The following is a 27,752-nucleotide window of genomic DNA, read 5'->3' on the forward strand; positions in this document are numbered from 1 at the left end:
TTCTGAGAGTGCAGGAGGGTGGCGCTGGTCTTGTCTGGCCTGCAGCCTCCCAAAATAGGCCTGGCGTGCTTGTGTCTCCTGCCTCGGGAGAAGGGCTGCTCATCGCCCACCTGAGACCAGAGGGGGCTTCCTGACTCTCCCTACCTGGGGACACATTGCAATTATAGGTGATCCCAAGGGCATCCTAAATGACAGGGCAGGAATCGATGCCTGACTCCCGGGCTGTCCCCTGATATTTGCAACATGCTGAGCTGCGGTGCTGAACTAAAATTTCCCTGGACAGAGAAACAAAGCCATCAGCAGAGTTCATCACGTTGGCCTGGAGACGAGGCCTGTTGTTCTCTGTTTACTGAGTGTCAGGTTCCTGATTTATGTAGGAAGTGGATTGATTAGCATGTATGTTGGTGCGTTTCTGGTTTATTCTGGAACTCTCAGAGTGTTTGTGTGTGTGTGTGTGTGTGATTGTTTCCTGGAGTTTACTGTAGAGTGAGGGTCTCCAAGGCTGACAGGGTGAAACTGAAAACAGCATCCTCACTGCAGTTAGCATTAGGTCTATGTCTGGGAACTTGGGGGCAGAGTCCAGCTGAGTCTGGGCCTCTGCACCTCCCCACTGAGTGTCGCCTGGCTGGTCACTGAAACCTGGGGCTCCCCAGGCAGTGAGCAGAAGGCCTGAAATGTTTCTCAACTTCCTCTGGACAGAACTAACATGGGGTTTCTGAGCCCTGTGCCACTCTCAAGGTGACGGCCATTTATGGAGCCCCCGAGCCTCCTGTCGGCTGTGAATTTCAGTGCCCATTGGGCTGTCTGGAATCTGGAGAAACTGAACAGTGTTGGGAGAAAAACCCAACCCATAGATAAGAGATTTCAAGTGTGCACAGTCGTGCCATCCAGGGCTGAGCTTGGGCGGCAGGGGCCTCGTACACGTGCACATGAGCCCACCCCAGGGAGGCTGATTTCTGCCTCCAAGCCTTCCTCTTCATTCCTCCTTCTTCCCAGAGGCCCCCAAGCCCTCCCTTGCTCTCCCAGGGTAGCTTCTGGCCACCTGCACTTTAGCTGGGAGGGAGTTGCTGCAACTGGAGGCCACTGTCACCTGGCTGGTGTTGTCAATTGCTGTTGTTTCTGCTGAAGGTGACAGATAAGGCAGTAATTCTTCTTCCTCTACCCCTTGGGTTTGAACACCATACTGCAACGGGCTTATTCATGTGTGCGTGTCTTCTCTCTGTCGCTGGTGTGTGTGTGTGTGTGCCTCCACCTCTCTGTGTCTGTATCTGTGTGCGTTTCTCTCTGTGTGACCCTCACCATATGCGCTGGTGCATGGATATCCCCCATTGCCTGTTCTTGTGTGTTTCTCTCTCTGAGTTTGTCCGTGTCTGTATCTGTTTTTCCATGTCTGGGTCTGTCTTCCTGTGTCTGAGCCCTCTGAGTGTGTGTGTGTGTGTGTGTGTGTGCGCGTGCACGCACATGTCCCTGTCCCTTTGTGAGGATGTGGGTGTCACCCTGTGTGTGGGTCTTGGTTTGTCAAGCTATCTCCTTTCTTCCAAGTCCCTTCTGCCTTTCTTCTTCAATCCCTCTACCCCTCTCTCTGCATTAGTTTCCGAGGCTGTCATAACAAAGTACCACAGACTAGGGGCCTTCAACAACAGAAATTTATTCTCTCAGAGCTCTGGAGACCAGAAGTCCAAAATCAAGGTGTCAGCAGAGTTAGTTCCTTCTGGAGGCTCTGAGGGAGAAAGCGTCCCGTGCCTCTCCGTGCTTCTGGTTTCCAGTAATCCGTGGAGTTTCTTGGCTGGTGGCCACATCACTCCAATCTCTGCCTCTGTTGTCACATGGCCTTCTTCTCTGTGTGTCTTTGTCCAAATGTCCCTCTTCTTATAAGGACACCAGCCACTGGATTAGGGCCCACCCATATGAACCTCATCTAAACTTGATTTCACCTGCGGTGACCCTATTCCCAAACAAGATCACATTCGCAGGTTCCGGGACTCCAACTCGTCTTGTTGGGGGACGCAGTTCACCACACAGCACCCTTCTCCAAATGCGCAAACAACCTCGCATGCTTTTCTCCATCTCTCAGGTCCTTTCATTTCCCCTCTCCCTATTTTCCTCATTCTCTCTGATTCTCATCCTTTCTGACCTCACACCCTCCTTTCCTGCCCCTCTTGCTCCCACTGTTAAGCACCCCCTCCATTTTCTGCAGCTGGTTCTGTGCAGACCACTAGACAGCTCAGCGGGAAAGTCTGAGCAGGAGTGACCACGGCCGCTGCCCCCCCCAATGGTTTATTGATCTTTAAATCCCCCCCCCCCGCCCCCCCGGGAGGACCAGCTTTACATTCTCCGTGCGGCTCTCAGGGTCTCCTCGGCTCTCAGGGTCTCCTTGTCACCTGCCCTTCCAGGCAGGTTGTCTGTTTTATTTCCCACCAATCGAAGCCCTGTGACCTCGTGACCCCTAGCACATAAGGCTTTCCTTATCTCCCTCCCAGACCGGTCAGTGTGGCCTGGTAAACAAGCGGATCCTCAAACACCTAAGTAATCTGACCAAGTTGGCGAATGTGTGGGCGGTTGGTTGGGATAAAATAATCTTTAATCATCGGTCTGTCTGTGAGGCAGGAGTGGTGTCCCTGGTAACCTGCCCTTGGTGTGTCCTCATGCTTGGACTCAGCTCCACTGTGCAGAGTTTAGGGGCGAGCAGAGAGCTGGCCTGGGCATTGGGGAGATGGAATCCATTAGCATTAGTTCCTCTGTGAGGAAGGGGAAACCCGCCTGGATAATTGAAGGGAAGACTGTTCTCCTCTCGGACACGGTGGGCGCTGACTGGATCCAAGTTAGCTGAATTCTCAGTCACCCGTGCCTGGCTCCTCTTGGCCTGTTCAGTCATGTCTGGAGGGGTTTGGGACAGCTCTACAGGAAGCCTTTGTGAGCTAGAAGAGAGCTTAGCAATGGTTAGTACAAACCGCATATTTCGCACATAAGGGAAATGAAGCCGAGAGAGGTTAAATGGCTGGCTGTGAATTAAACACCCAGGGAGAAAGCAATATTGTGCCTACTCTTTAGAGAACTTTCTTTTTAGCTTTCATTTTGGCCTTCAGAGAGTTAATGATGGTGAAAATGGTGAACCAAACTAACCTGGCCACCCTCCCACTTAAATTATATACAAGTGCTCCATAAAATATTAGTAAAAGATGTCAATGCTTAGATGAAATTGCAAGACAGATGGAGAAATGCCCAGGAATAGGAAGGAAACAGACTTGTAGGTGACAGCCCTGGGCTGTTGGGACAGGAGCCATGTGAGGTGGCCTCTCTCCATTTGTAGCCTTGGAGAACAGCCCGAGTATCCTGGGAAAAAGTGTATCTGAGACGAAGAGTTGGATGCTGCAGGTGGCTTGCAGTTATGACATGGGCTCCCCAACAGTGACAGGTGGTGTCACCACATGGCTGTGGAGCTGATGTGGATGCATCTGTGGGCTCCCGAGTAGAGGGACACCAATAAGATGTGGACACCTCAGCCAGAGCTGGTGCAGCAAAGGGCAGCTGCAGACACATCGGATTCTCCAATGTGTTGATGCTGGAGTAGCCTCCAGAACATAAATACTACATCAGAGAGGACACTTGGGAGCAGGAAATTCCTGACTGAGATTACGTGAAATAAATAAATACCTTAAAGTTACTGATTTCCTTTGGCATTGGATATATTACGTTTCCTTCAATCAGGAGAAGTACGGAGTTGAGACAAAAATCAAGTTTGGTTTTCGGAAAATGTTTACATTTCTCATACCCTAATATAAAGCCTATGAAATATCATTCCTGCTGTAGACACTATTCTGCTGGGTTCAGTTCACCAGGATCCTTGGGTTTCAACATCGAGCCAGAAGGGGGTCCAGGGGGTCCAGAGAACTGAGATGTTGTAGATAAGACCTAGGAGACCTAAGAAAGAGGGGGTGATTTTCAGCCATCAGACCCGGGAGGTGGGGACAGGGCTTGCCTCCACCCTGGCTCGAGGTGGCAAACACAGGCTGTCCCATGATAAATCCAGCTTGGACCGGAACCTCAGGAAACCACGTGTACATTACCAGAATGTGGTGGGGGAATCTCATGCCCAGGAGTTAACATGGAAACTTGGCACTGCCTGTCGCAGGAACCCAGTCCTCAAGGAGTTCCCACAGAAAAACCAGCCCTACGGTGAAAAATTACAAAGTAACTCAGAGAGGCCCGGGCTGAGTGGTGAGTTAGTAAACAATAAAGCCAGAAGGATTAAAGATAAAGGAAGAAAAAGCAGTGGCGGATTTGAAAAGGAAGCAAGGAGACCTTCTAGAAATGAAGAATGTAGTCAGTGAAATGAGAAACTTGATGGACAGGTTAAGAGTAGATAGCGCATAGCTAAAAATAAAAAAAGGATAAGGAATATGAAAATAGGTGGAGAGCTCTGAGGAATTGTGTGAGGAAGTTCAGTGTGTATCTAGAAGGAGATTCCAAAGGAGGAATACGGGGGAGGGGAGAGAGACTATTTCATGAGATGTTGGTAGAGAATTTTACAGAATTGATGGAAGGCATGAATCTTCAGCTGTGAAGAATGGCACTGAGGCCTGAGGAGGCTAAAATAGAAATAAATTCACAGTTAGTGATACTTTGGGAGGGCAAGGAAAGTAGCCTAAGAAGTCAGATTACCCACAAAGGACCAAGAACCAGCAGGATGTGTGACAGCAACTGCCAGAGCCAGGGGACAGCCCTGCAGCTGCCAGCCTGCAATTCTGTACCCAGCTAAACTACTACTCAAGTGTGAAAGTCACAGGTGTTTTTAGACCAAGACCGGGAGTGTTGACAACCTCAGTCCTTCACCCAGAGAACGAATGTGAGTCAGGGAGAGCTCAGCTGACCTGGGAGGAAGGACTGAGAGGCAAGCAGTGTTGGGAAGGGAAGAGCTTGGTCAATAGGTTGGCAGATCTACATGGACCCCTGTAGTAAAACTCATCTATAGTAATGACACTGGGGGCTTCTGAACGGAGTGTAACTGAACGCTGGGAAGCAGTGCCTCAAAGCTGTGGTGGTCGTGGGGTGATCGCATCTCAAGGTGCTGGTATTTGGTTATATGTGGGAGACTTTGTCAAATTAGGGATGCCTATAAAAAGTGGTTAAGCCCTCCACTTAAGTATAACTTTCAAACAAGTAAAGGGAAAGATGGAGAATAAAGAAAAAAAATCAACAGAAAGTAGGAAAGGAGAATGAAGAGGCAAAATAAAAGCATTAAAAATAAAACCAGTTAAAAAACTCATTGATTAACACATATAGACTCATCAATTAGCATGTTGATTTATGTGTTGTTTACAAGATTCATGTCAAATACATAATTGTAAAAGATGATTTTAAAAATTAAAAATATAGACTCTGTCCTACTCTGTATTTTTAATTTTTAAAATCAGGTAGCTACATTAATAACAGACAAAAATGGCCTTTTAGACAAAAGCCTTACATAATAATATGCGGACTAGATGATGTAATAAACCTCATGTTTATTGCACCCAGGATCATAGTTTCTAATATATGAACGCAGCTTGACAGAATTACTAGCAGCCATTTGACAGATACAGAATCAGTTAACACATAGGTCATTGAAACTAATAAATAAGCATATTAAAAATTTGAACAATAAACTCGACAAGCTTGATCTAATAGGCGTATATAAACCCCTGCACTGAGAAATTTGAGAAAACACATTCTTACCAATCAAATGTGGAACATTTACAGGAATTGACTCTGCGCTAGGCCGTAAAGCATATCTCAGTGGTACCAAAGAATCCTCATCATGTAGACCATGTTCTGTGACAACGGTGCAGTTACAGCACACTTTTAATTACTTTTGGCTATAAGAAAAAATTATAATGTAAATTACAAGATAATTGGGTCTGACCAACCGTATGGAGATTAAATAATTTATTGGATGGCTAAAGAAGAAGTTGAAGGGAATTTTCACATTTAATGCATGTATTAGAAAAGGAAAAAAAATTTATTAACTGCAGAAGTTAGGAAAAGAGTGACAATAAAGATTTGAACAGACAGCTACAGAAGGAGAGCCCCAGTGGGCAGGGAACCTTCCAAAAGATGCTCACACTCATGAGGAATTCTTAAGATGCAAACCAAATAACAATAGCACTATTTCATGTTCATCAGATGGCGAATATTTAAAAGCCCCCAAACACCAGATGTTGGCAAAGTTGTAGGGGAAACACCTTCACTCGACATTGATGGTGGAGTACAGATGGTTTCAGGCACTTTTGAGACCTAGATAAATGAAAGATTTCAAGGCCTTGTATAACATAATCACTTCTGCATCCAGGTGGATGCTTTCGAGGTGTTCTTGTATATGTGCAGGATGACACATGTATACAGGTGGTCATTAAACACTGCTTTTACTAGCAAAAATGTGGAAACAACGTACTGCCCCTCAATTGGGAAATAAAGAAATTGTGGTTTGTACAGTGGAATATTATACAGTAATTAAAATAAGTGAACAACATCAACAAAGATAAATCCCAAGCTGACTTAGAGTAAAAAAAAAAAAGCTAGCAAGGATGATCTTGCAGGGAAAATTTCTAAAAATATAAAATAATACAAATATGCATTGGAATAGTACATACCAGTTCTCTGGAGAGGGAGGGAGAAATTAAGGAGGAGTGGGCTTTAGTTGCATTCAGGAATGTTTTATTTATTTTTTTTAAAGTGTTGTAAGTCAAATATGGTAAAATATTAGCATAAAAATCTTTATGTTGTGTACATGGGTACTATTATATTAATATCTGTATTTTTCTGTACGTTTGCAACATTTCAGTATTAGAAACCGTTAAATCAAGAAGAATTAATATTGAACAAAACAATTAGGCAAAAGGAGATATGAGCAGTATGAATTTTGAAAGCAGAAAGGCTATATTATTGTTATCTGAAGAAGATGATATCTATGTAGAAAATCCAAAACAATCAACTCAGAAACTATTATAACCATAAGATAGTTCAGTAAAATGGCAAGATAAAAGAAAAATATACATGGTAGATAGGGTAATGGCCTCCCAAAGATGTCTGAGTCCTAATCCTCAGAACCTGTGGGTATGTCACCTTTCATGGCACAGGGACTTTGCAGATGGCATTAAGTTAAGGATTTTGAGGAGGGAAATGACTGTGGATGATCCAGGTGGGCCCACTGTACAAGGGTAAGGCGGGAGGGTCAGTGTCAGGGTCAGAGTCACTAGTTAGAGATGTAAGGAAGCAGAGGCTGGAATAATGCCAGGAAGGCACCATGAGCCAGGGCATGTGGGCAACTTCTAGAAGCCAGGAAAGGCAAGGAAAGAGACTCCCCTGGAGCCTCCACAAGGAATTCAGCCCTGCTGACACCTTGATTTTAGGACTTCTGACTTCCAGAACTGTAAGATACTAAATTTATGTTGTTTTATGCTGTTAAGTTTGTGCTAATTTGTTACAGCGGCAGTAGGAAATTAGTACAATGCATAGAAATCTAATCGTTTTTCTATAAGCCTTAAACCACTTAGATAGAAATAGTAGAAATAAAACCAATTCACAATAGTAAGAAAAATTATAGAGGACCTAGAAATCTACCTAAAAATAAATGTGACGGTCTGTATGAAAAAAAAGGTAAAGATTTTCTGAATAGATGACAAGGTCTGAAATAGAGACATAGACCGTGCTTTCTTCAATATTGTCAAGAGGCAGTTTATACAGATCATCTGGAAATGCAGTTCTTTCTCCAGCAATACCCCAAGTTTTAAAAGAAACTATCAGGATGATATTTTTTTAAATTTATTTATTTATTTTTTTCCCCCAAAGCCCCAGTAGATAGTTGTACGTCATAGTTGCACATCCTTCTAGTTGCTGTACGTGGGACGCGGCCTCAGCATGGCTGGAGAAGCAGTGTGTCGGTGCGCGTCCGGATCCGAACCCAGGCTGCCAGCAGCAGAGTGCATGCACTTAACCACTAAGCCACAGGGCCGGCCCCTATCAGGATGATTCTAAATTGAATCCGGAAGAGAAATAGCCATGAAATTGAGAAAATTACCCAAAAATGTAACATTTGTTATTCTTGATGTTGAAACATATTTCAGTCATCATAATTTAACAAATGCGATGTTGCCATAGGAACAGGCGAAGATCAGTGGGGTGGGGGCCGGTTAGAAATGAATAGAGCATGTTTTAGATGGGGCACCAGGAGAACACCCTCTGTGGAGGTGACTTGTTGGCAGAGACTTGACCGTTGAGAAATAGCAAAGATCTGAGGATAGGGTATTCTCGGCCATGCACAACGAGGGACTAGGTTGGTGTGATTTAGGAAAAGCAAGGGACCCCTTCCAGTAGGGGAGAGTGTGGGAAGGGGAAATACAATTCCAGGAGTGTTGACACCGTGGATGTACATTAGCTTTTCTCCATTATCTGCCTTCTAATTTCTTTCTGAAGGCTCAGTTTACCTCACCTACCTAGGGAGGGAGCTATGAATTTACGACGTTACCAAATTATCCACCTACAGTTTTGGTGTCATTGAGCTTCCAGTAGAGCATAAAGGAGGCTGCTTCAAGGCCTTGGTCGGGATGTGGGTGCCATCCATGGAGATTCTGCCTGTCCATTCCCAGCTGGACAGGCCTTTTATATGCCATTGCATCTGGAACCTCCCCGGGTGTAGGTGCTGGCCATTTAGGATCGTTCTTTCCAGTCTCGGTGTTCCCCTCCAGTGATGCTTCTTCTCAGTGTTGTTTCATGTCTGCTCTAAGTTCTTGGATGGGTTTGGTTCACTGAAACCACAGCCCTTTCTTTCTCTTTGGCCCTTTAGAGCAGAGGTTCTCAGCCCAGGCTGCACACTTAGAGCTTCTGACAAATGCCATTGCCCAGGCCCCCACTGGTACTTAACTGCCGTGGGGTGCAGGCAGATCTTTTTTATAAGCTCCCAGGTGACCCCAGTGTGAAGACAGAGTTGAACCCCACTGGTTTAGACGATGTAGGGTCAAGAAGAGTTGGTAAGAACTCCACATGTGGACTAGATCACTTCCCTAGATTCTCCTTTGTTTTCTGTGAACTGAGACAGTGTGGCTTCAGGGCTGAATGTTCATCTAGTTGAGAGTGAAGGGGATCCCAATAAATTGGGCGCCTCAGGCTTGGAGGAAATCAGTGGAGGCCTGACCCCTTGGTCTAAGCAAAGCTGACGGTGATCGCCAGTACTCTGGGAAGGATGCTTTCAACAGAGGGGCCTTCACCTTTGCCTGACACCTCCACCCCTGCCTGCTTCTACCTGGTTTGTCTCTCTGGTCTCATCTGGTCTTGCCTTGCCCACTTCTCCTCCGGAGGCATTTCCTGACTCCAGAACTACATTTGTAATGTGCAACCATCACCACTCTCTAATTCCAGACATTTCCATCACCCCAAAAAGAGACCCCATACCCATTAAGAGTCACTCCCTAATTTCCCCTCCTCCAGCCTCTGGCAACCACTAATCTGTTTTCTGTCTCTATGGATTTACCTATTCTGGATATTTCACATAAACAGATATGGCCAACAGTGCTTTAACGATTAAATGAAGTGTGTAAGGTGCTTGATTCCAGCACACGTGGATTTCTTCTGTCCATGTTAGCTATTACTACTAAAGCATCTAAAAGGGAAAGACTGGCACTGTCTCTGAATTTAGCCTAGCTCTGACTCCAGTAGATGGTCTTACAGCGTCCCACCTGGTGGGATGAGGTTAACACCAAGCTCTCTGTGCCCATGAGGAGGGAGGGCAGAGCTGGCAGGAGCTCATTTTTCCTTCATTTCCCGTTCTGCACTTCTCCTTCTCAAAAAGGAGCCTTCTTGAGGAACGCCAAAAGACTAAGTCTAAACAGTTGTCAATTTGGCAATCAAGGACGTGGGAGAAACTGTTGATGGGAACGATGAAGAAGCGTTCCATGTTTCCATAGCCATTTGATGTAAAAAAGATATTCTTGAAGACATTGATACTGAGGTCTATTTACGGTAATTGGACCGAATGGTTTCTCCCCAGGTTTCCTTCTCAGTTGTACCAAAGGAACAGTCTCCTTAACTTTCTTCTCTGACCACTCCTCTCACTTTCTAGACAAATGTTTTTTCCATGTTGAAGACAATCCTTCTATATCTTTCAAGATATTTAGCTGATCAGTGGAGATGTCCCAAGTTGATGTATGAAAATGCCCTAAAAATGGAGGGGGGTAGTGGCAGGACAACTCTCAAGCTAGTCCCCCAAATGGTTGAAATGAGAACCAGAAGCGACCACCACGACCCAGCCCTCAGTACCCCTGGGCCTGCTCCTTTTAGATTTTTGCTAGTCAGCTTGGAGACACAGACCCTCACATTCTACTCTACACGAAGCCATTGCATGTGTCTACTGGGAAGCCATGGTTTTGGAGGAACTGTTGTCAGTGTGGAGATGAGAATATAATTAAACTTGTGCCAAAAAGAAGAGATCATTGTGACTTGAATCTAATATGTCATTTGCTATTTAAATTACAATTTGATGATTATGTTATATGCCCTCTTGTGCGTTTAGTGTTATGAAGACCTTAATGTAGTGTTTGAGTGTTAGGTAACTTGAAGGTGCTTCGTGTGAAACTCTCTGCTTAAGATGGGCTCTGGCCAGAACGCAGTGAAACGGTTGTAACGTAATCTGGGCAGCCCAGATGATATCAAAGGAACTGCTTCACACTGTCAAATCAGATTTGTTCTTGTGTTCAAAGCTGAGCTTGTGTGGTTGAGTTAATGAAAGAGTGTACATCCCAAATGTTACCCAGCTTGATTCAGCCCATCCTTTCATGGAGTTGTCATCGACACTTCAGTTACCTTCCCGCTTTGTGTCATGCTTAAGAATTCTCTTCTACAACTTAATTCAGTGTGTTGAGAAAAGGGTTGGCTAGGAGAGAATCAAGGTAGAACCTAATGATGTTCTTAATAATAATCATAAATAATAATCAGTGCTAATTCGTGATACCTCTCTGGACAGATATCTGTCCACTCTCCCTTGTGAATAAAAACCATCCCTTCCTGTAATTTTCTACCAATTAAATCAGTAATAACATATATGCTATCTTTCAATCTTTTGACTTCATTAAAAAAAAAAAAGAATAGGGACCAACCAGAAATCAGGCCAAAAGATTCAGATCACGAAAATATTTTATAGTCATTTTCAGATTGCTCTATTATCTTAGTTTGGTCTGAAGTGAGTCCATTTCCTAATGATTGATTGTCTTGTCTGTCCAGCCTTAGTTGTTTCCAGGTGTTATAGACTTTTAGTGTGCGTGTTTATCTTGGCAGAGTAACCTCCCAGCCCCTGACCTACATCATGCCCACACACACACACACCACACACACACTCCTCCCCTGCACTGTCCGTTTCACTTCCTCTGGCTCCACACAGCCTGTCGCCAGCTGAGAGCTCCTGCACCAGGTTGACCTGGGCCCACCCTCCAGGGCAGCGTTTCCAGCCCCACTCGCTCTGTTTTCTGGGTACTTTTCAGCCCATTTTCCTTCAGGTGTGCAAGCCCTGGACGGCTTCTGTCTGCTCCTGACCCGGGTGCGGCAGAACAGAGCCTTCAGCAACACTCAGCCTCGTCGTTTCTGTTCTGTTCAGGCCAGTGACTAGCTTGCTTTTGAGGACGTCTCTCTTTTGTCATGTTTTTTCTATTTTCTTTTTGTAGCTTTGTGCTTGATGGTGTGGTAGGAGGAAGGATGGACTTTCTGAGCAAGAATTTACATCTTAAATTCATGAGATTAGATTAGATTTAGACTTTGGAAAGAGAAGTACCATCGATCCTCATTGTTTGCGGATTCCATATATGCAAGTTCACCTACTGCCTAAATATATTTGTAACTCCAAAATAAGTGCTGAGGGTGCTTTTGTGGTCATTCACAGACATGTCCAGATCAGTAACAATTTTGAATTGCCCGACGCACACGTTCCCAGCTGAGGCTGACCAAGGCGACACTCTGCCTCGTTGTTCCAGCTCATACTGTAAACAGGTGTCCTTTTCGTGGTCTATTTAGTCCCATGTTTTTCACATTTTTATGCTTTTTGTTGGTGATTTTGCTGTTTAAAATGCCCCCAATGATGGTACTTCAGTGCTGTCTGGTGTTCCTAAGGGCAAGAAGGCTGTGATGGGCCTCATGGAGAAAACACGTGTGTTAGATGAGCTTTGTTCAGGCTGAGTTATAGTGCTGTTGGCTGTGAGCTCAATGTGAATGTATCAACAATACATATTAAGATGTCTTAAACAGAAACACACATAAAACAAGGTGATGTATTGATCGCTTGATGAAATGCCATGACCAGGGGCTTGCAGGAAGCTAACTCTGTATTTTTCCTGGGAGCAATGGTTCAGTATTTGCTAATTCAGTGTTCTCAGCAACATTCTAGAACAGAATTACCGCCAGTAAGTAGAGTGGACTGTATATATGTGAGAGAAAATCAGAACCTTCCCCAAGCAGTTCACAGAAGGAGCCCCAGGCAGCCCTTCCTTCCAGCCCTCACTGAAGTTTGCTCTTTTGTGACCACTCCCCTTTGCAGGTTACTTTCTGAATTTTCTGGAGCCAGTAAACAATATCACCATAGTCCAAGGCCAGACAGCAATTCTACACTGCAAGGTGGCTGGAAACCCGCCCCCCAGCGTGCGGTGGCTGAAGAATGACGCCCCGGTCGTGCAGGAGCCGCGGCGGGTCATCATCCGGAAGACGGAATATGGTTCTCGGCTGCGCATCCAAGACCTGGACACGACGGACACCGGGTACTACCAGTGCGTGGCCACCAACGGGGTGAAGACCATTACCGCCACCGGCGTGCTGTTCGTACGGCTTGGTGAGTCAGGACGGCCAAGGCATGTTGCTTATCAGATAGGAGCTTTCACAGCTGCCCAGTGGGAGACTGATTTGCAGTTTGAAACTGAACACACACAAGCCAGCACAGAGGAAATCAATAAAGCCATTCCCTGGGGCCCTTCCCATTGTGCACGAGGTCCCGGCTTAACCTGTTACCCATTTACTTGTAATAAAAGCAAATCGACACAGACGGAGGGGGTCTGTAAACCTGGAGTGCAGAAACCATCCCAGACGCAAAGGTGAGCTGCGAGGTGTGGGGGGAAGGCCGAGGATCAGGAGGCCACCCCCCGGGATGCTGGCCGTGCGTGCACAGCGCAGGGTGGCCTTGGGGGCCACTGACAGGCCCAGGCTGATGGAGGGAGACAGGCACCTACCTGCCCCCCAGAAACCTGGGCCCAGCTGAGAAAGAGTGGAGAGCAGAACATGGTAACAATTCTGTACTCTTGTGCTTGTCACAAGTGGCGACAGAATTAAATGACTGGAAGGAATGTGTCCCCTTTCATCCCAGTTGTGAGCAAGTCCCCACAATGCCCCGGACCCATCACACAAGCCCCAGACCACTCTGTCACCAATTAGTAAAGTAGACCTCGTGAATCAAGGTTAGATGACAGGAGAGAGAGAAAAGACAGTAAAAACTCCTAAAATATCTCCTAAACGTTTCTGCATAAGCAGAGAGCGCCCCTTCGATTCCCTGTGGTTTTCTGCCCCCTGGCATATAATCTCGTGGGCAGGAGCAGAGCCCGTCCCACGGACAGCTCACCACAAATGAACACCCTGGGCTGCGGCCGCCTTTACCATTGGCTGGGGTGGAAAAAAGTTTTATTCCAAATCATGAAGTATTAATAACTTGTCCTTTTTTTTTTTTCTTTTTAGGTCCAACACACAGCCCAAATCATAACTTTCAGTAAGTATCCGTTTTCCTCAACCCATTTTCTCATTCTCTGAGGGTTTCCGTTATGTAAGAATTCAGGTTTTAAATCCAGCAAACACGTCTTTGCCGAATCTGCTAGAAGTTGGCTGGACTTCACACAAGGATGGCAATGTGCTTGCTTTGGGCTGGAAAACTTATATTTTCCATGTTTAATGTTAGGAAAAAATGTCATAAAAACAAACATTGTTCAGTCCTTTCTGCGCTCGGGACCTGACAGGACACCTAGAAGGAGTGTCAGCACACAGACCAGGTTGCCAGGGCCACCAGGACCCTGGTGTCTCAAGGACATTTGGAAACAGGGAGGCAGTTCTCACTGAAGTCCTGGCACCAGCCGTGACTGTGTCGCCAGCTGCAGTTTATGAAACCTGTGCCCGTCGAGCCTCGGGGCACCTCTGCTGTGGCCGGGGTCTCAGACCCGCATCAGAGATGAGGAGGCTGGGGCTAGGGGCTGGCTCTCTGGTCTTTCTCGAGCTGTGGGTGGGTCTGGCTGTGAACTCAGGCCCTCTTTCCAGTTACAGCGTCCTTCCCCTGCACCCGTCCGTCTTGGGAAGACTCCTGGCCCTCACACGTTCGGTCTTCATGTGCGTGAGGATCCCTCTTTGCAGTGCCTGTGTCTGAGGTCCTCAGTGGCTGTCGGATTCCTCATTTCCTACACAGACAGATCCGAGAGCCAGTGCCTCACTTCCGAATGTTCTGAACAGTGACACGGAGGCCATGTTAGTTAACCCAGCAGTGTTAGCTTATCTGTGTCCCCCTGGCGCCTTGTAAACACTGGCCACTGGGGTGAGGTGGGCGGGCAGGGGCCCCTCTTAGCAGATGTCAGGTGCTGCTTGCAGAATGCAGATTTCTGAGAACGTTCTGTGCTGAGCAGTAGCACAAATTTCTCCTTAATAGTTATTCATGAATAGAGTGGGGAAAGAAGAAATTGCATCAAGGGCACATCTGTGAGGCTTCGTAAGAGGTTTAAGTTATTTCCAAAGTTGAATTATTATTTTCTTTTCTTTTATATTTATATAATTTATATAAATATTATATAATGTAAACATATATTATGAAATATATCATAATTTTATATAATTATAATGTAATTTATTAAATATATATCAAATATATTTACATATTTAAAGTTTATATAAAAATTTAACGATGTTTTTACCTTTATTTGCTTCTCATGTTAAATTATGGATTAAGTCAACACGTTTGTGTAGATAGTTCAGGCAGTTCTGGTAAGAGTGAAAGTTCACCCCGTCCCATCACTCCGGCCCGTGCCCCAGGATGTCCTCCATGGTCACATGGATGTGCCAGACTAGGCCTTTCTCAGCATTTAGTACATGTATGTACCTAGAGAGATTCATCTCACTTTCATTCCCTTTTTTACGTGAATGATATTATACTTGACATGTTTAATTAACAGTGTGTCAGTATATGTTAAAGTTCTGGGACAGTCTTTCTCCTCTCTCTGTCCACGGAGTGCGTGACTCTTCCCGCAGTGACGGGAATTTCCGTGTTTCCCACGTCCGAGGTGTCTTCCCAGTTTGTGTCCCGAGACGGTGGACAGAGCTTCTCCAGGGGAGATTCTGCAGAGTAGAGCCATCAGGGCGCAGGATGCACCTTTGGAAGCGATCGTGCCAGGGCGGTGCACACAGATCGCTCCCTGCCACAACTTGAGGACCCGTTTCTCCTGCTCTTCCAAGCTGATGTCCAAATCTGTTCGTTTTTGCCACTCTGAGGAAGAAAATGGGTATTGGCTATTTCCCTTCCCCGTCACCAGTGAGGCTTGCTTGGTGTCACATGTTTCCTGGCACATGTGGTCCTCTTTGTCAACTGTCTTCATTCTATGCCCATTGCCCTTACGTTGTTTGTTTCTTAAGTATTTTTAATAGCTATTTATGTCTTATTTCTTGACCATATGGGAATTAAAATTTTTCTATCATTTATCAATAATTACCAATAATTATATGAGTTTTCATGTTGTATCTAACATGTTGTGCCTAACACCGGAACATGCGTTAAAGAACACCCTAATTTCCTAGAAAAATTCTGATGATGGTATTTTGATTAGAATTACAATGAATTTTTAGACAAACTTGTTGAAAATGAATATCTAAATTGAATTGTCCTATCAAGGACCCGTTTCTTCATGCTTTTTTCCCTAATGTGTTAGGAAAAATTTCAAACATATGGAAAAGTAGAAAGAATTTTATAGTGAACATCCAACCTGTATACCTACCAACTGAATCCTACCATTGACATTTTATCGTGCTAGCTTTATCGCTGATCTTTCCATATATCAATCCATCTTACCTTTTGACTCATTTCACAGTAAGTTGCAGATATTTGTATGCTTTTCCTGAAATATTTCATCGTGGAAATTATTAACTAGAGTTCAGTATCTGTGTACTACTCTTGTTTCTTCCTTTTGAGTTAAAACTTACATACAACAAAATGCACACATCTTAAATATTCCATTAATAAGGTCCAACAAATGCAAAAACCTCTGTAATCCAAACCTCTCTCTGGGCACGGAACATTCCTATCACTCTAGAAAGTCCATCGTGCAACTGCCTAGTCAACTCCTCTTCCTCAGGCAACCAGTCTTCTGATGTTTTTCTACCATGGACTAGTTTTAGAACTTCATAGAAATGAAAGCCTACAGCACGTAGCCACTTAAGCCTGGCTTCCTTCACTTAGCATAATTTTTTCGAGATTCATCTATGTTGTATGTGTATCAGTAGGTTGCTGCTTCTTATTGCTGAATAGTGTTCCATCATATGACTATACCAATTGGTTTATCCATTCTCCTGTTGATGGACACCTGAGCAGATTGCATCTTTTGACTGTTATGCATAAGCTGCTATGTATATTCTCATACAAGTTTTTGTGGACGTATATTTTCATTTCTGTTAGGTAAATACCTAGGAGTAGAATTGCTAGCTGATAGGGTATGTGTGTGCTGAGTTTTATAAGAAACACCAGACCTTTTTCTAAGGTACTTTGCACTCTTACCAGCAGGTAGGAAAGTTCTGGTCGCTGTACATGTTCACCAACATTTGGTCTGGTCCGTCTTTTTAAGTTGAGCCATTCTGGTATGTATGTAGTTGTTCAAGTGATCTTTTATGTCATTCTAGCTTCTTGAAAAAGCAATTTTTATTAGTTATTTTAAATGTCAAACAAATGCATTTAAGGCTATCAAGTTCCCTCTGAATACCATTTTGGCTACATCTTTTTCCCTCCCAGGCACATAGGGTTTTATTTTTTGTTATTTTCTTATTTTTGTTGCATTATTATCAGTGAATTTGGGATGTATTTTACTTTTGGTGATTTGTTGAGGTTTTCTTTGTAGCCAATTAGATATGGTCAATCTTTGTGAGTATTTCCTGTTGTTTCAAAAAATAAGTGTGCTCTGACGGTGGCCACATGTATCTCGATTCATATATTAGATCACATATGTCAACTGTGTTATTAAAAGTGTCTATATTTTTTTGTCCACATGGGTTACAGATATCTGAAAATATGTGGAAGTCATCCATACTCATTCTAGATTTGCCACTTTCTATCAGTTTTCTATTTTTTTTAAATTTTGTGTGTATGTTCTTAAATACCTATAGGTTTGAGGCTCTATAGCTTTTGCTTTGTTCTTAAGTCCCTTTCAGTGCTTTTTGCCTTGAATTTAGTTTTGTCTAACACTTGTATTGCTGCACCTGCATTCTTTTTATTTGAATTTTCCAGGAACCTCTTTCACTATTTCTGTCCCATTTTTTTTCAACCTTTTTGTGTTCTGTTTTATGTAGGTCTCTTATAAGTAACATATAAGTACATTTTTTTGGAGGTTGGTGAGGAAGGTTTTCCAATCTGGAAATCCATGTTAATATATGTAGGTTAAGTTCATTTTAACAAATAGGCAATTCAGTAGTCTCCCCTTGTTCTTGGTTTTGCTTTTCATGGTTTCTGTTACTTTTGGTCAACCGCAGTCCGAAAATATTAGATGAAAAATTCCAGAAATAAACAATTCATAAGTTTTAAATTGCATGTCATTCTGAGTAGCTTGATGAAATCTCGTGCCATCCTGCTCCATCCTGCCTCGGAAGTGAATCATCCCTTTGTCCAGCGGATCCAGGCTGTAGATGCTCCTGCCCATTAGTCACTTAGTAGGCCATCTCGGTTATCAGATCTACTGTCGGGGTATCGAGGTATTGCAGTGCTTACGTTCAAGGACCCCTTATTTTACTTAATAACAGCCCCAAAGCCCAAGAGTAGTGATACTGGCAATTCGGATATGCCAAAGAGAAGCTGTAAAGTGCTTCCTTTAAGTGAGAATGTGAAAGTTCTCAACTTAGTAAGGAAAGAAAAAAAATCATATGCTGAAGTTGCTAAGATCTACAGTAACTTTTATTGCGGTACATTGTTATAAATGTTCTATTTTATTATTAGTTATTGTTGTTAATCTCTTACTGTGCCTAATTTATAAATTAAACTTATTATTATGTACTTATGTATACAAAAAAACACAGTGTATATAGGGTTCGGTACTATCCACGGTTTCAAGCATCCACTGGGGGTCTTGGAAGGTATTCCCCCACCAAGGGATAAGGGGGGACGACTGGACTCCATTCTCTGTCAATCCCACTTAATCAAGCATGTCCCTACTGAATGAAGATTGGTTGTTTCCACTGCTACAGACTGTCTTATTGAATGTCCATGTCTCCATGTCCCTGTGGGTTGAGTCCTCCAGCAGTGGAGATCGGGGAGTGGAATTGCAAGCACCCCCCCCCCCCCCCGCCCACCAGGTGTGGCCACATGGCCCTCCAGAGTGGCTGTGGAATTCACAGTCCCACCAGCAAAGCACGAGTTCTTTCCCCACGTCTTCGAGCAGGTTGTAGTGTCAGAAATTAAAATTTCGCCAATGTCTTGGGTGTCAAATAGTAATTTTACATTAGATTTCACCAGTAAATAGTGAAGTTGAACGTATTTTTGTTGGTTTAATAGCCATTGAATTGCTCATTCATATGCAGTCTATCCTCCTTATTTGCAGATGCCAAACTTGCAAATTCTCTTACTCACTAAAGTTTCTTTGTTAACCCCAAAATCAATACTCAGGGTGTTTTCATGGTCACTCCTGGACATGTGCGGAACAGTGAAAAATTTGAGTCGCCCAAAGCGCTTGTTCCCAGCTGAGGTCTGCCTTCCTGTTTCAGCTCTCCTATTGTAAAAAGGGTCCTTTTCCGGTCTATTTACATTTTGTGCTTTTTTTTAGTGATTTCGCTGTTTAGCATGGCCCCAAGCATGGTGCTGAAGTACTGTCTAGTGTTCTCAAGGGCAAGAAGGCTGTGATGGGCCTCATGGAGAAATCACGTGTGTTAGATGAGCTTTGTCCAGGCATGAGTTACAGTGCTATTGGCTGTGAGCTCAGTGTGAATGAATCATCGACACACATTAAATAAGATGTCTTTAAACAGAAACACACATAAAACCAGGTTATGCATTGATAGGTTGATGAAAGTGTTATGATCACAGACTTGCACAAAACTGTCTCTGTATTTCCCCAGGAGCAATGGCGCAGTATTTGCTAATTCAGTGTTTGTGGCCACTTTGTAGAAAATTACTGCAGGTAACCAGAATAGACTGCATTTTGTCTGTTTTTAATTAGGATATTTGTTTTTTTCGAGTTTTAAAACATATTATAGATATAATTTTTACTCCATCTGGAGTTGATTTTTATGCTGGTATAAGCCAGGGTTCTATTGTAACATTTTTCTATATCAGTGGTCTAGTGCCTTTGTACCATCTAATGAATAGCCTCATCTATAACCACTGAACTTAATGTCACCTCTGTCATATGTGAAATTTCTATACGTGTGGATCTGCTTCTAGGCTCTCTGTTTTGTTCCACTACCTTCTGTACCTGGAATAATACCACAATCTTCTAACCCGTATATCTTAATAATGTATCTTGCTATATGTAGAGAAACAGTCTCTGCTACTGATACGGACTGAATCATGTCCCCCCCAAAATTTATATATTGAAGGTTTAATCCCCGCAATGTGACTGTATTAGGGATAGTGCCTTTAAGGAGGTATTTAAGGTTAAGTGAGGTCATAAGGGTGGGGCCCTAATCCAATAGGACTAGTGTCCTTATAAGAAGAGGAAGAGACAACAGAGATCTCTCTCTCTCTGCCACTTGAGGACACGGCTAGAAGGTGGCCATCTGCACGCCAGGAACTGAAGAGGCAAACAGGCTAGCACTTTGGTAGTGCACTTCTCAGCCTCCAGCACTGTGAGAAAGCACTGTCGTTTAGGTTCCCCAGTCGGTGGTGTTTGTTTTGCAGCCTGAGCCAACTAACACATTCACCTGATTACTATACCATTTTTCTAAATTAACTTGACCACTGTCTTTTACTTTTCTGTACGAAGTTTATGAGTTTGTATTTTGATTGGAATTGCACAGATGTTTGATTTTTGCAGCAACTTTTTCAGTTACAAAGGTGATTGTGTAGTTTTTCTCCTTTCAACATGTTAACATTGTGTTACATAATAGAGTTCCTATTACTGAGTAACTTTGTGGTTCTAGATTGAAATCCACTTGGTCAGGGTGGGTTATTCTTTTAATGTGCTGCTGAATTGACCTGCAAACTTTGTGCTGGCAGATGACCTTTAATCAATACCTTGTGGTCTGAGGCTCCAGCCCACTGGGGGACGTCTTTCTGTGGCCATGATTTCTTTCTTCCCATTGACTGTGATTGTGTTTCATAAACTGCCCTCCACCTCCTTTATGATATCTCTGGAAGTCAACGAAAATGGAGACAGAAAGAAGGAAAATTAGTGGATCTAAAACAGAATCGTCCACGAGTTCTCCGTCTTTGTCACTGGAATATCACCAGCTTATGCTACGCTGTGACCCCTCTCTTGGGCCATTTCCTGAGAAAATGCACAGCAGTCAAAGCTCTTTCATTGTGGGTCTAGTGGTTTATCTTGTACATGCAAATGGAGAGTTGGAACAGTGGACGATAACATGGCCTTGGTTGATCCCTGTGTACAGCAAGGGAACGTCGGGCACGCTGCTGTCGGTTCTGAAATGTGGGCAGGATTGGTTGCGATGACTCTCCCCCTCTGAACTTTTTGCTTTCTGTCCCCGGCTGCTGCCCTCACATGTCCACACACGTGGATGCCGGTGGTGTGGTGGACAACAGTTTGTGTTGAGGGAGGTGGGGGGTGGAAATCCTCAGAGGTTAAGGGATCTACTACCATTTAAACATTGTTTTTCCTTCCATCTATTTGAGGGGGGGTGGTGAGGAGGGTGTGTGTCTGGAGAACAAAAGCTTTAAGAACAGGCTGTTTCTCCACAGATGTAGGTTCAAAGACAGGGTTATTATAGCTTACTCAGGTAGCAGTTTGGGTAATGCGAGGGGATTATTGCGAGGCTATGTGTCTCACATTTCTTATATGGGTGTCGTTTTTATCTGCTCTTTCAAAAAGTGGTTCATTTTCATGATTACAGACCCATACATACACCGGCGGGGTAGCATGGCGGTGCGGTGGGGGGTGTGGCAGGGCAGGTGGGGGTTGGTAGGGTGGGGGGCTGCTCCCTGAATCTTGGCGTCAGAGCTTCCATATTTCCTGTTGTTGTCCTGGGCCAACCTCATGGCCCACAAGTGTGTGCACACATAATACGCTTCAACAAGCAGCTGCTTCAAGGAAAGTATGTTGTTCTTTTGGACAATTAAAACTTATGTTAATTATGGCATTGGCCTCTGGGAAACCACCTTCCTTGGGGCTGTGTCCTGAGCCCTCTTATTTTCTTACTTCACAAACTGTGGGTAATTCCAAGGCTTCAGCCATTGTCTGCCTGTATGCTCATGACCCTGGAGTCTCCATTTCCAAGTCCGACTTATCTCCCCATCTCAGGCCCCCAGATTCAGCCGCATAAGGCGGATGACTCACAGGCACCTCACACTTTCCGTGTCTGAATGGAACTTGGCTATCTTCTACCTCAAACTTCTGTGGCTATTTTTTGGGGAATTGTTAAAACTTTATCCTAATTACAGGAAAATAGCACTGTAAAAACACCCTGAAACTGCCAACTGACAAGCCAGTAATTAACAATGACTTCAGGAGAAACCAGGCTGCCTTACAGTGGGCAAGTAAACTAACTCAGGGGAAAGGCTGACATTCAGCATTTGATGTTAGAGCTATTAAACACCAAGCTAACCAAATGGAGGTGGAAGGAGGAGAGAATCCAATCTTCTTGTTATGATAGGTTCTCTTTTCTGGAAAATGTAACTCTCCTTAAATCCCATAGTGCAGACCTTGAATAAAAGATAGGAACTTAATTCATTGTAATATTGTGTGATGCAAGCAATAAGCGACTGAACAGACAATCACCGGTAATTAGAGAATGCACACACACTATCCTTAATTTAGACCACAAAGTGACACAAATGAAAATATCTGCACTTTAGCAGTAATGATAATATTGGCATTTGACATGGAGGAACACATTTAATGCTCCCACTGAGTCTTTTTCTTTTCACTGGAGCCCATGTATTAGCTGTTAGGCCCTATTATGCGTGGTTGAGAGGTTTTTAGACACTGACCTCCGAAGTCACCCAAGGAAATACCAACCTTCCAGGGTTTCCCTGGGAGGGACCAGCTCCCTGAACGCGGTAGAAGAGAAGAGCGTTTACTTCCCAGTGAACTGGTAACTTTGGAGCCACTTTCTCTGCCCCTGGCCACTTCGTGTGATCGTTGCCTTAGAGATGGCCATGGCAAAAGCCAATATTTCTAAAAGGTTCTTTCCGAACGTTGGGTTTTTGTGACATGAATGTTGGTGTTGAGTGTGTTCAGTTGGACCAAGTGGACATTTTTCCCACATCTAATAGGACATCAGTATAATTGGATGCTAGGAGTAGTTCATCTTGGAAATAGAAAGAAATAAATATATAGTGTCTAATTTTCAAGGAAATCATTCATTCATTTAACAAATTTATGTTGAGGGCCAACTCTGTGCCAGGCCCTGTTCAAAGTTTTGGGGATACAACAATGAATGAAACAGACAAAAACTAAAACCTCTTGCCTTGTGTTGCTTACATTCTCTTGGGAGACTCTTACGTCTGGCTTCTTTCACTAAATGTAATATCTGAAAGAGTCTTCCTTTGGTTGCGTGTACAGTCGTTTATTCTTTTCTATTGATGGCAAGTATTCTGTTGTATGAAGATACTACAATATGTTTATCTGTTCACTTGTTGATGGACATTAGGATTTCCAGTTCAGGGCAATTATAAATAAAGCTGCTATGAACATTTGTGTTCAAGTATTTTTGTGAACATGTTTTCATTTCCCCTGAATAAATTCTAGGTGTGGGATTGCTGGGTCAGATGGTAAATGTATATGTAAAATCTGTAAGAAATTGCCCAACTCTTCCCCAAAGTGGTCCCTCCATTTTACACTGCCACCAGCAGTGTGTGAGAGTTCCAGTTGCTCCACATCCTCACCACCATTTGATATTGTCAGTCATGTAATTTAGTCATTCTAGTGTCTTGTGTCCTGATGACTTGTGGTGGTTTAATTTACATTTCCTCAGCCACTAAACGGGGACCATCTTTCCAGGCCACACTTTTGTGAAGTATCTGTTAGGCCTTTTGTCCAATTTTACTGTGTGTTGTTTGTTTTCCTATTGAGTTATAGGAGTTATTTATATATTCTGTATACAGTTCCTTTGTCAAATATATAAAATGTTTCCCCCAAACCTGTGATTTGCCTTTTTATTTTCTTAATGCTGTCTTTTGATGAGCAGGAAAATTTAATTTTGATAAGTCTAATTTATCTTTTTTTTTCTTTTATGCCTCATGCCTAAGAAATCTTTGCCTTTGCCTACCTCAGTATTATAAAGATATTCTCCTATGTTTCCTTCTGTAAGCACTATAATTTTAGCTTTTATGTTCAGGTCTATGATCTATCTCAAAAGCAATTTTTGTGTATGGTGTGAATCAATGGGTTTAAGTTCATTTTTTTTTCCATACAAATATCCAGTTCTTCCAGCACCGTTTTTGAAAAGACTGTCCTGTCTCCCTTGAATGCCTCAGTGCCTTTATTGAAAATCAGTTGGGGCCAGCCCCATGGCTTAGCAGTTAAGTGCACGCGCTCCGCTACTGGCAGCCCAGGTTCGGATCCTGGGCGTGCACCGACGCACCGCTCGTCAGGCCATGCTGAGGTGGCGTTCCACATACGGCAACTAGAAGGATGTGTGACTATGACATATGCCTGTTTACTGGGGCTTTGGGAAGAAAAAGGAGGAGGACTGGCAATAGATGTTAGCTCAGAGCTGGTCTTCCTCAGCAAAAAGAGGAGATTGGCATGGATGTTAGCTCAGGGCTGATCTTCCTCACAAAAAAAAAAAGAAGAAAATCAGTTGACCATATGTGAGGGTCTGTTTTGGAATTCTCTATCATATTCTATTGATCTGTTCTTATACCCCACTACCACATTGTGTTGATAATTATAACATTATAGTAAGTCTTACAATCAGGTGGTGTAAATCATTCTTCTCTTTCATGATTGTTTTGACTATTCTAGTACTTTTGTATTTGCATATAAATTCTAGAATCAGTTTGTCAATTTCTGCAAAAAAGTGCCTACTGGGATGTTTTTAACTTTTGAGTTTGAAATAACTTCAAACCTACAGAAAAGTTACACGAATAGTAATAAGGAATCCTATATGCTCTTCACCCAGCTTTACCAATTTTTATCATTTTGCCATATTTGATTTATCATTTCCTCTGTGAATATTTGTAATTATTATTTTTTCTGAACCGTTTGAGAGTAGGTTGCATTCACACACCCCTTTACCCCTTAATACGTCAGTGTGTATTCCCTAAGATCAGTGGCATTTCCTCACAGACCAACAGCTTCAGATTCAGGATGTATGTCTTTGAATTGCCAGCCATACTCCAATTTCTGTAATTGTCCCTGTGATGCTGTTTAGATCCCACTCCCCTCCGCACGGGATCCCCCCCGTGCTGCTTTGGTCTCCTTTAACCTGAACAGTTCCTCGACCTTTCATGACGTTGACGTTTTTGATAAGTGCAGGGCGGTTATTGTATAGAATGTCTCTACGTTTGAGTTTGACTGATGTTTCGTCATGATTAGATTCTGGTTGTGTGTTTTTGACTGAAATACTACATAAATGATGTTTCCTTCTCAGGGAATCACATCTGGAGCGACATGATGTCCGTTTGCCCCTTATTGGTGATATTAATTTTGCTCACTTTGGTTAAGATCCATTTTCTCATTACATAGCTATTTTTCCTACTGCAACTAAAAGTAATTTGTGGGGGAATCCTGCTAGGATTTGATGAGGTGGCATTGCGTGCTGGGAGAACTGACATCTTAAAACTATTGAGTGTTCAATCTATGAACATGGTCTAGATTTCTATTTAGGTTTTCTTTCCTTTCTCTCTGCGGTGTTTTGAAGTTTTAAATGTGTAGAGGTCTTGTACCTCTTTTAATGTTTATTCCTAAGTATTTTAACCATTTTTAAGTGTACAATTCAGTGTCACTAAGTACATTCACATCGTTGTGCAACCATCACCACATCCACCTCCAGAAATTTTTCATCTTCCCAAAGTGAAACTCTGTACCCTTAACGCTAACTCCCCGTTCTCCCCTCCCTGCAGCCCCTGGCACCCAACATCCTGCTTTCTGTCTCTTTGAATCTGACTACTCCTTCATGTGCTTTTAATATTATTATAAATGATATTTTTTAAAAACTTCATTTGCTAATTGTTGCTCACATATAGAAATACAATTGATTATATTGACTCTCCTGTGGCCTTACTAAATCCTTATTAGTTTTAGTAGTTTTTAAATATATTCCTTAGGATTTTTCTATGTAAATTATGATATCATCTGTGAGTAAAGATTGTTTTATTTCTTCCTTTCCAATCTTAAGCCATTTATCTATCGACCCTCTTTCTTTCTCTCTTTCTCTCTCCCTCCCTCCCTCCCTCCCTCCCTCTCTCCCTCCCTCCCTCTCTCTCTCTCTCTCTCATCTTTATCTTATTTCCATTTCAATGGGGAAAACATTCCTTATTTCACCATTAAGAAATTCATTGTAGGCTTGTCATAGGTGCCCTTTTTATTAAATTGAGAAAGTTATTTTGTTTGTTGAGAGTTTTGATAATGAATGAGTGTTGACTTTGGTCACCTGCTTTTCCATATCAACTGAGATTACCACATGGTTTCTCTTTGTGTCTGTGTTTTCCGTGATTGGTTTTTAAATGTTGAGGTAACCTTGTATTCCTGGGTTAACCCAGTTGGTCCATTACCCGTTTCTATATTGTCTTTTTATTTTGCTGGGTCCAGTTCACTGTTGTTTCGTGGAGCATGTTACCTCTTTGATCAGGAGGGCTATTGGTCTGTAATGTCCTTGGGACATCCTTGCTAGTATTTGTATTGAGGTTATGCTTGCCTTATAAAATGAACTAGAAAGTGTCCCTTACTCCTGAATTTTCTGAAAGAGTTTGTATAAAATTGTTGCTGTTTCTTCCTTAAATGTCTGACAGAATTCACCAGTTTCTGTTATTTGGGGCTGGAGTTTTAACTGTGGGGAGGTTTTTAATTACAACTTCAAGTTCCTTTAGAGATTTCGGGCTATTCTGAGTTGTTATTTCTATTTGCACTAATTTTGTATTGTGTTTTTCAAGGAATTTGTCCTTTTTTTCTAAGTTGTTGGATCTGTGTTCATATATTTCTATATATTATTATCTTTTAACATTTGTAGGGTCTTTGGTAATGTCCCTTTGTGAACTCTTGATATTGGTAATGTGTGTTTTCTCTTTTTCTTAATCAGTTTTTCTAGGTGTTAGCAATTTTGTTAATGTTTTTAAGAACCAACTTTTGGCTTTATTGATTTTTCTATTGTTTGTTTTCTATTTTATTGATTTCTGCTCTTATCATTAGTGTTTTTTTCTAATTACTTCAGGTATAATTTGCCATTCTTTTTCTAACTTATTAAGGTATAAAACCTTATCTAATTTAAGCATTTAAAGCTATAAATTTCTCTCTAATTACTCTTTTAGCTGTGTTCCACAAATCTTTAGTATCCTGTTTTCATTTTTCATATTTTCACATGCCATTTAAAATTTAATTTTCCTTGTATTTTCTTTTTTGAGTCCAAAGGTTATTAGAAGTGTGCTATTTAATTTCTAAATATTTGGGGAGTTTCTAAATATCTTTTTTATTGATTTCTAATTTAATTCTGTGTGATCATAGATTTATGGTTTCAATTCTTTTAAATTTATTGTGAGTTATTTTGTGGGAAGCATATGGTCTGTCCTGGTGAACGGGCCATGGGCACTGAAATGTGTATGCTGTCTTGGTGGGTGTATTGCTCTACAAAGGTCCATTAAGTCAAGGGGTCATCAGTGTTGCCACTGTTGTTTCTTCACTAATTTTTTTGCTTAGTTCCATTAATTACTTCAGGACGAGTACTGAAATTTTCCATCTATAATTGTAGACTTTTCTGTTTTGTCCTCCAGTTCTGTTAATTCTTGTTCATATATTTTGAAGCTCTGATATTAGGTGCATTCATGTTTATGTCTTTTTGGTTAATAGACCCTTTTATTGGAAAGGTGTTTTTGCTGGGTATGGAATTCCGGGTTCGCAGTTTATTTTCTCTGCTAGGGCACTGGATCTGTCATTCCCTTCTCTTCTGTTCTGCGTTGTTTCTGATGAGGGGTCAGCCGTTATTTGTCACATTCTCCTTTTTCTGTTCATCCTAGGTTTTCGGCAGGTGGACTGTGGTGTGAGTAGGTGTGGTTTCCTTTGTATTTGTCCTGCTTGCTTTGCACGGACATTCCTTAATCAGTGTTACTGTTTTTTAACCAGATTTGGAAACATTTTGGCCATTATTTCTTCAAACGTTTTTCCCAACTCCTTGCATCTCTTCTCTCCCCCGGGATGTGA

At 42.7% G+C, this 27,752-nt stretch overlaps 1 protein-coding gene across 4 annotated transcripts in view; it reads left to right on the forward strand.

Annotated features, from left to right (window-relative positions):
• The window catches only part of ROR2 (receptor tyrosine kinase like orphan receptor 2), a 205,432-nt gene that overhangs the window by 161,306 nt on the left and 16,374 nt on the right, over window positions 1-27,752 (forward strand). For all 4 annotated transcript variants that reach the window (XR_009223494.1, XR_009223495.1, XM_058566021.1 and 1 more), the window contains exons 3-4: window positions 12,554-12,841; window positions 13,735-13,765. Coding sequence is in view for 2 of the 4 variants with exons in the window: in XM_058566021.1 (XP_058422004.1) it covers window positions 12,554-12,841; window positions 13,735-13,765 (319 nt within the window). In the remaining 2 variants the exon portion in view is untranslated. The remainder of the gene's footprint in view (window positions 1-12,553; window positions 12,842-13,734; window positions 13,766-27,752) is intronic.

Source organism: Diceros bicornis, chromosome 22 (assembly GCF_020826845.1).
Source record: "Diceros bicornis minor isolate mBicDic1 chromosome 22, mDicBic1.mat.cur, whole genome shotgun sequence".
Classification (NCBI taxonomy): Eukaryota; Metazoa; Chordata; class Mammalia; order Perissodactyla; family Rhinocerotidae; genus Diceros; species Diceros bicornis.